We start from the raw sequence: 13,251 nt of genomic DNA, 5'->3' as shown, positions 1-13,251 counted from the left end.
TAAAATGATCATGGATAAGTTCTTTATATTTTGTGGGCCCATACAAGATTTGCTTTACCACTTAGGAGGACATTTTGGACAATAAAGACAGATGGTAGATGTGTCATAACTTCAAAATACATTTTGAAAACTATATACATCTGAGGTAGTACTGCTGATATTGTGACTATGCCTGTTACTAGTAGGAATAGTGTCTCAGCTTCAGAATAATTAATTGGAAAAAATTGAACTATTCAGAGAAATGAACTAGTTTTTGCCTATTTTAGAAGTGACCGGACCTCATTTGAGATAGAAAACACAGTTTAGCATGTAACAGAAGGAGGCCACTCAGAATCTAAAAAAATGTGCACATAACAGATGTTAAGTAGACTTCAGGATTTATTTATCACCAGGGTTTTCAAGGTCCTGCATCACTCTGCCCTAGGGATGTCCTTTCTTGAGGCTCCCACCCTACTCCATATGGATTTAGAGCCTTTGACCTCTATGTTGTTTTGTGGCTGTTCCCTTCCCCACTCAGATGAACATTTGTCGGGGTAGGAATTGAGCTTACTCATCCAGCTCATAAGTGTTTCCTAGTGAATCACACATGGGACACTATCATCAAGGACATTTATGGTTAGGTTAAGACCTTCCCACTTAACCTTTTAATCCTGATCAAATCACTGAACCCTTAGAGGCCTCAGTTTCTTTCCATATTTTCAAAATGGAAGAGTGAGTTTTTTTTTATTCTTAACCTTTTTTGGGGTCCTAAGTGCCTTTGAGAATCTGAAAGCTTTGACCTTTATTCCCCCCACCCTCTCCCCAGAAAAATGCACAGATGCTCAAATAATACAATCATAGGGGAAGTACAGATTCCTGAAGTTAAGAATCCCTGATTTTAGGTACATAGATGTCATCTCTATACTTTTCTGGATTTAACATTCTCTGATTCTACTAGAAGATGACAATTCAACAGCTCAGGAGAGTTATTTTGAAAATGTTTCATGGTCTTGGGTTTTGTGGCTTAGGGACTCACTGTGCTTCTCTTCAGGCACTAGTGTCCTTAATTATAAAAGACTAAATCTACAGGAAATGGGTGAAATTGAAATTTGCCTGAGCAATAAGACAGTCACAAGGGCAAGTTTCTAGGTTTCTGACTGAGGAAGACCTCTACTACCTCTTGGGGTTCAGATATTATGTGAAGGCAGGAATAGGACCCTAATTTTTAAACAGTCATTTCTAATTCTATTTTGCGCTAGTCAGCTCTTTCATCACTGTAACAAATACCTGAGAAAATCAACTTAAGAGAGGAAAGATTTATTTAGGCATATGATTTCAAAGATTCCAGTACATGGTTGGCTGGCTCCAGGGCAGAAGCTGTTCACCTCATGGCTGTCGGGAAGGAGAGAGCATGTGAGAGAGAGACCAGGGAGATAAAACATTCCAGCTGGGCCCCATCTAGTAACATGTGGGTTCTGATACTAATGGTGTTAGAGGGCTTTTGTTCAAAGAACGCATACAGAGGCATCTAAGTTGAAAGGATTTAAGATGGTGACATTTGAAATACTGTTTTGTTCATGTATTTTCTGTTTTAAAGTAATGAAGCAGGTCTGGGGTTGTAGCTCAGTCATAGAGCGCTTGCCTCACCTCAGCACCACATAAAAATAAATAAATAAAGGTATTAATAGTGTGTCCATCTACAACTGAAAAAAAAAAGTGACAGCATTTGAGAGAAAAAGGAAAAGTCATTTCCTGATGATATCCCAGTTCTCAGCAAATCAGAATTGATTCCTTATCTTTCACTGGAGGGTGTGGATAACTTTTGGATTCTGCAGGATATTCTCTTCAGTTTTCTGAGGTTTGGGGAAAATCTCAGAAATACCGCTGTAGAACTGAAGATTTCAGAGTGTGTAAAGGAGGCATTCATGTATCATTTCAAATGCAATAATCAGAACAGAAGGTGTTAGGCACCCTCATGTGGAAAGTGGCTCTGAGGAAGTGATACACATAACAGTAAAATGTATTTTGATATATACATACATGGAGTATATATGTGGTTCACATATGAACATAGGAAAGTTATTTATGATTCACCCTATTGTCTTTCCTATTCTCATCTCCTCTCCCTTCCTTTCATTCCCCTTTGTCTAATCCACTAAACTTCTGTTCTTCCTCCCCCTTCTTATTGTAAGTTAGCACATGCATATCAGAGAACATTTGGCCTTTGTTTTTTATTTTATTAGTAGGTGATGGACCTTTATTTATTTATGTGTGGTGCTGAGGTCAAACTCAGTGCCTCACACGTGCTAGGCATGCGCTCTACCACTGAGCCACAACCCCAACTCTCTCTGCCTTTGTTTTTTGGGATTGGCTTGTTTCACTTAGCATGATAATCTCCAGATCATCCATTTACTTGCAAAAGTCATAATAAGTCATTCTTTTTTTATGGCTGAGTAATATTCCATCGTGTATATATACCACATTTTCTTTATCCATCTGTTGAAGGACATCTGGGTTGGTTCCATAGCTTAGCTATTGTGAATTGAGCTGCTATAAACATTGATGTGGCTATGCCACTGTAGTATGCTAATTTTGTCCTTTGTGTAATATATTTTGTCCTTTGGTTATATACTGAGGAATGGGGTAACTGGGTCAAATGGTGGTTCCATTCCAAGTTTTCTGAGGAATCTCCAGACTGCTTTCCAAAGTGGTTGACCAATTTGCAGTCCCACCAGCAATGTATGAGTGTACCTCTTTTCCCTACATTCTTGCCAACATTTATTTTTAGTTGTATTCTTAATAATTGTCATCTGACTAGAGTGAGATAGAATCTCAGATCTCACCACCTTTTACTGATACTTTTAGTATTTTGGAAGTTGAATGAGTAATCTCTGTGGCTATAATAAATATGTGCACAGAAAAACAGTGTTGTTTCCTGGATCTTAAGAGTAGGATAGAAATAGAACGTATGTTTGGTTTGTAGTCACTGCTCCAAGTGAGGAGAAACTGCCTTTGAGCACAGTGATATATGTCCATTTCCCTGGTGTGGAGCCCTGGGCCTTTCCTGCCAGTTGTTAAATAAATAGTAGGCATTCCCCCAGACAGTAGTAAACTTGGATGAAGCTCCACCTGATTGCCTCTTTTGATATGCACAATATGACTTGAATTGGTGATAGTTTGCCATCAACCACAATTGTGTCTTTTATTTGGTTTTAGAACTTACTCTAGCAAAAGGACTGTGAACATGGATTATCTGTCACACATAAGAGATGCACTTGTACAACCCTTGACTTCACAAGGGGTGGAAGGAATACAGGATGTTGTTGCACTTATGGACACATATTATCTGATGAAAGAAGACTTTGAGAATATCATGGAAATTAGCAGCTGGGGTGGCAAACCTAGTCCCTTTTCCAAGCTGGACCCCAAGGTAAATCATACAACCTCCTGGTTCTTCATCACTTTGTGATGACCAGGTTTGTCCTAGAAGTACTTCAGTGGTGTTTTTAGTGCTTTTTAAAAGACTTACTGTATATTCTCTTAAAATTTATTCTCTTTTATGGCCTATGCTTTCTAAAGATAGTATTTGTTTACCATAGTTAGAAAAAGACTTTTGGATTTAACTTTGCAATTTGTATTTTTATCTTAGCTTCATGCTGAACAGAAAAAAAGTCAAATCTGAGGAGCAAACATGAACATACTCCTAATAAGAGTGGAGGGAAGAAGTAAAAGTGAGGTGGTAGTAACGGGTCATAAAAAGAAGAGTGGCCAGGTGCAGTGGTGCACACCAGTAATCCCAGCGACTCAGGAGGCTGAGGCAGAAGCAAGTTCAAAGCCAGGCTCAGCAACTTAGCGAGGCCCTATGCAATTTATGAATATCCTGTCTCAAAATAAAAAGGACCGGGGATGTGGCTCAGTAGTAGAGTATCCCTGGGTTCAGTCCCTAGTACCCCAAAATAAAAAGAAGGTGGGTTTCCTGGTTGAGGATTGAATAATTTTTCCTTTTTCTTAGTCTCCCTAATTTGTGGATTCTGTATTTATTCTGGTTGGATAGTCTGCTATGTATAAACATAGCCCCTTCTTTTCTTTTTTTTTGGTACTGGGGAGTGAACCCAGGGGCACTTTAACCACTGAACCATATCCCTAGCTCTTTTTTTTTGTATCAGGAGGATGAAAAAGCTCAAGTGATATAACATGAATATGTAATATCTAGTTCTCTCTCTTGTTTATTTGATGCTGTTTTAGAAAACACACACTCTGTGGTTTGTTTTCTCTAGAATTTTGATCCAATTATTACTAAATTCATGGATTTATTCTGGAATTGTTTAGAAGCTTGAAGTTAAGGCTTTTTAAGTTACCAGTATTTGTAGTATTCTGCTGAAGGAAACTTCAGTGTTTTGTAGTAAAGGCCAACTTGAACCTTACAATGAGCCTTTTTTGATTTACTGATTCATAGACTAACTTTGCTTGATACTTAGTAGAAATGTGGAGAGTGTTCAATAGTTCAAATATGACTTAAAGTAATTTTTTGCCTAAAGTTCCCGATACTGATTAGGGCTCTATTAAGAATGTCATGAAAAATGTGGACCGTCTTCATGGAAAAATACATATATTTCCATCTACACACTCACATGAATATTTTGCCGATAATTTCCAGGGGCTTCCAATACCTCTGCAAGCATTTAGGCTTATGGAGTTTAAGGAATTGTTTGGCAATTAGATTTTTAATAGTCTCCCTCTGCTCCTTTTATGCAGGTGAAAGCAGCTTTCACAAGAGCTTACAATAAGGAAGCCCACCTCACCCCATATTCACTTCAGGTAATAAAGACATCTAGACCCAGCACGAGCTCAGCACTAGATTCTGAATACAATGAAGAATTACATGAAGATGACTCTCAGTCTGAGGAGAAAGACCAAGATGCTATAGAGACTGACGCTATGATCAAGGTAGTATTTGAGTAACAGATGGGAGAACTTCAAAAAAGATGTTCTTTTCTTTGTGTCACTTGCCTTGTAAATAATAGAGCCTATAGCAAGTGGCAGAGTAAGCTGAAAATGCTTCCAATGTTTTGTTTGTTGTGGCTTAGAGTGGTGAAGGGATAGATTTTATTTTTATAAATAGCTCCTTGTCATAGTGGAAGAGCCAAATGCTAAGAAAATAGGCCATTTATATGGATGGTCATATATTTTCTAAGGAAAAGTTGGATTTTTATGTATTTGGCCATTGGTATATGCTTTCTTATCTGTACACACACATTTTTGCCGCAGATGGAAACACATTTTTAACAAACGCATTTTGCCCTTCTGTTATGTGTTTTGCTGTAGTCATTGAATTGCCTGTAGAACTTTCTCAGAGCTAACTTGATCTTTCCTTGTCATTGGCTAGCAAAGAGTACAATTAGTCATGGTATCAGCTCAGTATTGACAGCTGACCAAGGCAAAGGAATCTAGTCTGTGTCCTCCTCTGTCCTTTGGTGTGTGTATGCTCCTTGCCTCTTATTTTTGTGTTGTATATGCAAAGTAGGAATAGTGATCTTTTCCATGGATCTTGTTCTGCCTTATTTAGACATAAGATGTAGTCTTCCTTTCTCCTCTTCCGCCTTTACAAAATGAGTGTGTTTAGATCTCAAGTCTGAAACTAAAAAGGAAATTCTTCATATAAGCGTTACCGTATTTGGCTGGTATGGTGGTGCATGCCTGTAATCCCAGTGACCTGGGAGGCGAGGCAGGAGGTTTATAAGTTCAAAGCCAGCCTCAGCAACTTAGTGAGGTGCTTTCACAAGGAAAAAAAAAAGGCTGGGGATGTGGCTCAGTGGTTAAGTGCCTCTGGGTTCAAATCTCTGGTACCAAAAACAAAAAACTAACAAAAAAACTTATCTGTAAATTAACTTTTGCTTATTTTGCTTTCCATGGGGAATGTATCTTAGTTTTAGATGGATAGCTTCAGTTTTTACTGCTGTCTTTGAAAAGTTTAACTAGCCTAGTTGTTGCTTAGAGGCAAGCTCATCAGAGGCAGCAGTAGTTCAAGATCTAGATGTTTGCAGCCTCTCTTCTTTTTAAATTCAGCTGCAGATAAAGATGAGATTTATTGTAGAGAGAAGCTTGTTTCATTTACTCATGAACACAGCTACTAACTATTTTGTGCATCTTTTCCCTCCAACAGAAAAAGACAAAATCTCCAAAGCCTTCAAAACCAGAAAAAGATAAGGAGTCCAAAAAAGGAAAAGGAAAAAGTTTGAAGAAATGAAACCATTTTTTCACCAACAGCCACTTTTTATCTACCCTCCTGACCAGTCCAGCTGGTCTAGAGTAAGCCTCGTTTTTTCCAGGGGAGCCATGTTTAGCATAATGGGATGACATGGTGGTCCCATTCCAAAGGCAGCACAGCTGGGATGTAACCGGTAGGCTCGTGCACACCTCTCATAGAGGTCTGTAGGACTATGTGGGTGCTCCACTGTCCCCTGCCAATCTAATTAGATTGTTGTACTTCAGATGACTGTGTATAATTAGAACCAGAAACTGCATGTGGGCTTTCGTGCCAGATTTTCATTAACAATGATAAATCTGAGAGCAGGGGTACGAAGGTGTCTTTTGTAGGTTTAAGAATTTATCCTAATGGCCTTTATAGGACCAATGCTGATTTTTTTTAAAGGTAGTTCTTATTATGTGGTGAAATTTTGTAAATAAATCAATACAAAACATTCACCACCTAGAACTGGGTATTCTTTGTACATTGTCAAGCATCTTACAGAGTATAAATTAGGAATAAAAATGTTCCACATGATACATGTACAAATTTTTCTCAAGATTGTCATCTTGTACAGCAAAATAGTATGTTGGTGTATTACTTTCCTTATTAGTTTGCAAATGAGTGGATTAAAGGCTCATTATATTCCGTACTAACCAGTTGTGTGAAACATGACTGGCAGTTGAAGAGCCAGAGCTGGAATTTCCAGCTTCCCTCCCTCCAGTGCTGACCACAGTCATGCACCTCTCTCATGGAGAGGCCCTCTTTGTTGCTAGTAGAGGGTAGGGCCATAGGATTGCCAGGCGTGCCCGCCCTTGTGCATCTCATTAGGTTCAAACCAGTAGGGCTCAGGCAGGGTTTCTTAGGCTTACTTTGGCTGTAGATGGGGTTCTGTCCTGTGATGGATCTGTTGGAACTTCAGGCTGTACCTAGAGATATGCTTGCCAGTGGCTCTGAAGGTTATGGATCTAACCTGGAATTTAGTTTTCTAGCTATTTTTTTGATCTTGTCAGAAATGCTCAGAGGTGTGTGCTGCCTCTGTGAGGTATATGCTAAAAGGAATATAAAATAAGGATAGTGGTAACTTGCCTTCAAGGACTGATAATCTTGTTTGGGAGATTGGACAAAGTTCTGGAGACTTTTGAAGTATCTTTCATGGAGATTAATTCATTATGAAAATAAAATTTTGCCTTAAGCCTTTACCCACTGAGCCATGCTCTTCTTTGTTAAAGCCAGACTTGAAACTTTTCAGTTTCAGTGAAAGTTATTTCTCTAGTAGGGTGAAGATGGTCTTCTCATGCATATTCTTCTTGCACTTCTATTCTTTTTGAATAGCAAGTCATGTCTGCCCAGTTATTTTGTACACTCTGGAAAGGGCCCCTTTGGAGCCAGAACAAATAGTGTACTTTACTGTTCATTATGAATGTTCTAAACATGTGTACAAGAACATCTATTTTAGAAATTATCAATGTGCTATTTAATATATGAGGATGACAGTATAGGTCTAAACCTTCTTTGCTGTCCTCATAAGTGGGGGATTATGTGTGGGTTTTATGTTAGTAAATTGTATTGAATCACTTTGGCCAAAGGCCTCTGGCTTGTCCTGCTGGCCATTAGGAGGGAAGGACAGGTGATAAAGCTGGAAGCATCATACAGGCAGGCTGCTTAGATGCTATAAAACATTATTGGCCCTGTGGGCCCTCGCCTCAGCTTAGGAGTGCCATAAATGTAAAACTGTGTGATTTATTCAGAGGTGACTCATTTCTGTTAGCTGTTTAGACTTTGGTGACATTGGCTAGGATGGCAAGGAAGCATATACTGAAGTTGCAGGAAAAGTATGGTCCCTTGCAGCCTATTTGTGTGGTGTACATGATACGAGGAAGGAACTGTCACACCGCCTTGGGAAAGATTCCAAGTAATGGGTGTTTTTAGGAGAAGTCAAACAATTTGTGACAAATTCCGTAGTGTGCAGAATGACAAAAATTTTACTGTTTTGATTCTGGGACTGATTCTGCTAAAAGCCTTGATTTGTATGAACATATTTCAAGATTTTTTACACTTAATATATATGTACTATCGAAACTTCACAATGTGCTTGAAAGCTACCTTCATCATCTCTTTTTCTGTCTTTAACTCCAAGAAAACAGTACAAATATCTAGTCAATAATTTTATTTTAAAGGAGATATTCAAAATATAAAAGTAATCAAAAACTAAGTATTTACAATTACGTTATAGGTTACTATTAAAATGTAAACTTTGAAGAGGAAATATACAAAGTATAATAAACAACACTATTATATGTCACTTTTGCCAAGTGCTGACCTGGAGAGGTCACCTCTGTTTCTTTTTTGTGTATCTATGAAGAATCATCTCTTAAGTCCATTGGGGTGGAAACAGTCTCCTGTGGAAAAATTACTATCTTCTCAGGAACACTGTATCTAGAAAAGACAAACACATGCCTTCAGAAGGGTTTCAGGTAATTACTAGCATTTAATAATCAAGCCACATTCTGCTTATTTCTGAACTATGGAACAAGAACACTACATTCAAGCTAGAAATTTCCAGTCTATAATCAGTATTGAGTTTCAATGCTGGCCTTGTGACTGACTAATGTGTGGCAAGCTTCTAAGCCTTTATTGTAAATTGAGAATGATGCTGATGACAGCCATACTGGGAAGAATGAGAAAATACAGAGTGAATCCTCAGCAAACTACAGAGAACATATATACTGTTCTTTTCTTCCTGAAATTAAACAGTTAAAGATTGCTTATCTAAAGGAACCAGTGAACAATGGCTTCAACCAATATTCATTGTTTAAAAGACAACAGTGACATTTTAAAAAGACAGTGCATGATCATAACTCACTGAAGACACTCACTGCCAGGAGCTGTGACTTAGCATGGTTTAAGGACTCAAAAGTTTTTATAAAGTATATTCAGTTTTAATGTAGGGACAGTGTTTGGAGAGATTCTGTGGAGGTTTATTAAAAACAGAAGTATGAGAGATGTAAATCAGCCGTCCTGTTGGTAACAATTATAAACCTGAGACAAAATATAATAAACAACTATTCAAAGGCCCTGGAGAACCACCAGAAACAGGCAGAACTTGGAAAGGTCAACTCTTGAATGCTGCTGGCTAAGTATCATATTTGCATGGCTTTTCACCTGAGGGTAAGTACACAAGGCATGGAATGGCTAGTACAAATTAGCTTGGAGTCAGAGAATAGATTCTGTGGATGCCAGAGCTACTGGAATCTGAGGGTCATATTCAAAAAATGGGGTTGCCTCAAAATCTGTAAACTCTACACAAATCCTTAAGTTTTATAGGTTTAAAATAGGTTCTCAAAAAGCTAGTGAAAAGCAATAGCTCAAGATCTGAAATAATTAAGTGGAGAGTTTAGCTGCTGGACGGAGTTTGGAATTTGAATTTAACTGCTGGTTAGAATAATAATCATCATTTTCTAAGAGCAAATAAAGAATCACAGAGTTCTAAAAAATATCTGTAATGTCCAACATACAGTATTACTGAATGGTGAGAAAAACACAACATGTGACAGGTAACTAGAAGAAAATAGAAGACAATCCTGAGGTTATACAGATGTTGAAATAACAGACTTTAAAACAGTTATTTTATATGTTCAAAGGCATTTATCATAAGGAATGACAGGTGTGGGAGTTCATAAAAATGGAAACTAAGAACAATCTAGAACTGAAAGTACAAAATTTGAAGTGCTTTTACCAATACAGTCAGTGAACTTGGATATAGATCGAAACAAATTGATAAGGTAGTCAAATACAGGTACAAGTGGAGTCCTAGAAAAAAAAGATAGAAAGGGATAGAAAAACTATTTGAAGAAATAATGGCCCAGGATTTCCAAATTGATGAAAAAATAAACATAACAGATCCAAGAAGCCTAGAAAATCTCAAGGTGAATAAAAACAAACACACTGGGCTGGGGTTGTGGCTCAGTGGTGGAGCACTCACTTAGCATGCGTGAGGCACTGGGTTTGATCCTTGGCACCACATAAAAGTAAACAGATAAAATAAAGGTATTAAAAAAAAGATATTGTGTTCAACTACAACTAAAAAAATTAAAAAAAAACAACACACCTAGTCAAATAGTCAAATTCTAAAAACAGAGAAGGTATTGAATGCAGCCACAGAGGAAAATGGTATACATAGGGAACAACGATGGACAAGTATCTTTTAAGTACTGTAAGAAATAAACAACAACAAAACCCCCCAAACCAGAATTCCTTATCAAGTGAAAATATCCTTCAAAATTGAAGGAAAGTAAAGACCGAGAAATAATCACTAACAAACCTGAACTTGAAAGAAGTGCTATAGGAAATTCTTTAGGCTGAAAGCAAATAATACCGTGTGGAAATCTAGATTCAGAAATGCAAGAATATCATGGAAGTGGAAAATAGGTCGGCAAGTATAAGGTTATATCCATACTTTTTCTTGTAATTTCTAAGATATGATAAAGGAAAATAATATCATGAGGTTTATAAGTGTGTATGTATCTCTCTCTATATATGTATATTTGTGACATAGGCTACTGACCAAGTAACAAGTTTTGCAAAGGTATATAGATAAAAAGGTCAACAGAGGAATCAAGTGAAATACTTAAAAAAAAAAAAAAAATTGGATTATGTGAATAGAAGGCAAGACAAAAATAATGAAACAGTATACCTGAATTCAACATAACACTTGAAAAAGAAATTAGAACAAAAAATTACAGACCAGTATCCTTCATAAACTTAGACACAATATTCTCAGTATAAGCAAAATAATCCAGAAGTACATAAAAAGGGAAATATATCATGATCAAGTGAATATTATCCCCTAAGTAAAAGTTGATTTTAACACTCAAAATCAATATAATTTATATTAATGGAATAAAGGGGGATAAACTTATCATCTTAGTTAATACAGAAAATTCATTTGACAAAATTCAAAACAGCCAACTAGGAATAAAAGGAAACTTTTTAAATTAAGATAGAAGACCTCTCTTTAAAATTTTTTTTTCAGTTGTCAATGGACCTTTATTTTTTATTTATTTATATGTAGTGCTGAGAATTGAACCCAGTGCCTCACACATGCTAGGCAAATGCTTTACCACTGAGCTACGACCCCAGCCCCATAGAAGGCCTCTCTTAAAAACCTTACAACTAATCACAATGGTGAAATACTGAAGGCTTTCTCCCAATACCCGCAATAAGACAAAGATGTTGATTTTACTACTTTCATACAACATTGTACTAGAGATCCTAGCTAATGCAATATGGGAAGAGAGAGAAATAAAAGTCATAAATATTAGAAAGGAAGAAAATTTTTTTTGTCTGTTGACATGCTTATTTACATAGACAATCTGAAGGACTATACACTATGACATAAAACATAAATTTAGAAAAAGCTGGGCATGGTGGCACACATGCCTGTAATCACACTATTTGGGAGGCTAATGCAGGGGTATTGCTAAATCAAGGCCAGCCTGGCCAATTTAGGTAAGACCTTGTTTCCAAATAAAAGGGCTGGGGTACAGTGGTAGAGGGCCCCAGGTTCAATCCCTAGTACTAGGGTAGGAGGCAGGCTGCAAGATGCAAGGTCAGGATACAAAAATCCACTGCATTTTTCCATACCAATGGAAAATAAAAAATTCCATATCAAAGTCCTTGTGAATAAATTTAATGAAAGACTCCTGTACCTAAAGTTACATTGTCAAAAGGAATTTCAAGATTTTGAAATAAATGTACATTAAAGATGTCAGTTCTCAAAATGGTCTACAGAATCAATGTAGTTTTGGCAGGCAGAATTCTAGAGTGACCCCCGAGATTCCCACCCTCAGTGTACACATCCTATCTTGGCTCTTAAGTGCGGGGAAGGTCTTGTGATTGTGGAAATAACAATGTTTGTCTATATTACATGAGGGATTCTGTAGGTGCAGTTAAGGTCCCCAGTCAGTTGACTGAATTAATCAATAGGACTTTAACTTAGGTGGCCTGACCTAATTAGGTAAGCCCTTTTAAGAGGGTTTAGACTTTCCCTGAAGGGAAGTTGTACATTGGAGAGATGTCCTTTGCTGGGCTTTGAAGCATAATTTCATGTGTCAGGAAACTACCTCTAAGTGCTTAGGGCTTCAGTTCTCCAATCATGTACAACAGAATTCTGCTAGTGGTGAACCTGGAAGAGGACTTGAAGCCCATGAGTTCCAGCCAACACTATGACTATAGTCTTGTGAGACCCTGAGCAGAAGGCCCAGCTAAAGCTATGCTTAGACACTGACTCACTGATAATAAGTGTATGTTGTTTTAGGATGCTGTATAGCAGCAACAACTAAAGGAAATCCTAATTTTAATTTGATAAGATGATTAAGATATTATAAAGATAAAAAGACCAAGAGTGGACAAAATAATCTTGGGAAAAAACAATAAAAGTTGGAGCATCCACAGTACTTCAAGACTTTAATATACCACTATAAACCTAAAATAATTGAAACAATGTAGTGTTAAAATTATGAACAAGTCCATCAGTCTAAAAACAGCCACAATTAAAACCTAACTGATTTTCAGTAAAAGCATCCAAGTAGTTCAATGAGGAAAGGAAAGACCTGCTAACAGATGGTATTAGAAGACTGAATCTGTGTCTACTTGGTGTGTGTGTTGGGGGGTGGGACAGCCCCTCCTCATTATAGACAAACATCCTCTCAAGATGAGTCACAGATCTAGAGTTTCTATAAGAAAACAGGAAAATGTGTTCCTAACTTCAATGAGCAATTAAAAATAAGGGTAGGACACAGAATAACTATGAAATTAAAGAACTGATAAACAAATTCATTAATATCTGCTATCCAAATGCCCATTCAGAAGCAGAAAGCCAGAGTGGGAGGAAATATTTTCAAACATGTTTGATGAACAATTTGTGACTAGAATAAATAATTTTGACAGTTCAAAAAGATAACAACCTCTATGATTATAGATGTCAATTTGTTTCACTATAGTAAAAAGTTAAAAGACAGATA

General features: G+C 37.2%; 2 protein-coding genes across 5 annotated transcripts in view; one reads left to right on the top strand and one right to left on the bottom strand.

Moving 5' to 3' along the window:
- Rfc1 (replication factor C subunit 1) overlaps positions 1 to 13,251 on the top strand; it is a 110,704-nt gene that overhangs the window by 64,986 nt on the left and 32,467 nt on the right. For 2 of the 4 annotated variants that reach the window (XR_009227133.1, XR_009227131.1), the window contains exons 23-25: positions 3,196 to 3,409; positions 4,735 to 4,926; positions 6,143 to 6,288. Coding sequence is in view for 2 of the 4 variants with exons in the window: in XM_046450607.2 (XP_046306563.1) it covers positions 3,196 to 3,409; positions 4,735 to 4,926; positions 6,143 to 6,226 (490 nt within the window). In the remaining 2 variants the exon portion in view is untranslated. Of the gene's footprint in view, positions 1 to 3,195; positions 3,410 to 4,734; positions 4,927 to 6,142; positions 7,429 to 13,251 lie in introns of those variants that run through there. The other 2 variants (XM_046450607.2, XM_058580686.1) reach the window with 1 other exon arrangement.
- Positions 8,382 to 13,251, bottom strand: part of Wdr19 (WD repeat domain 19) — a 73,562-nt gene continuing 68,692 nt past the window's right edge. Inside the window, exon 37 of the mRNA XM_046450441.1 lies at positions 8,382 to 8,665. The gene's annotated coding sequence lies outside the window, so the exon portion shown is untranslated. The remainder of the gene's footprint in view (positions 8,666 to 13,251) is intronic.

The sequence above is a fragment of the Marmota monax genome, unplaced genomic scaffold (assembly GCF_021218885.2).
Source record: "Marmota monax isolate L192 unplaced genomic scaffold, Marmota_monax_Labrador192_F-V1.1 WCK01_AAM20220418_F8-fsc00025, whole genome shotgun sequence".
Taxonomy (NCBI): Eukaryota; Metazoa; Chordata; class Mammalia; order Rodentia; family Sciuridae; genus Marmota; species Marmota monax.
The sequence above is the reverse complement of the archived record's forward strand: the minus strand, read 5'-3'. Positions and strand labels throughout refer to the sequence as shown.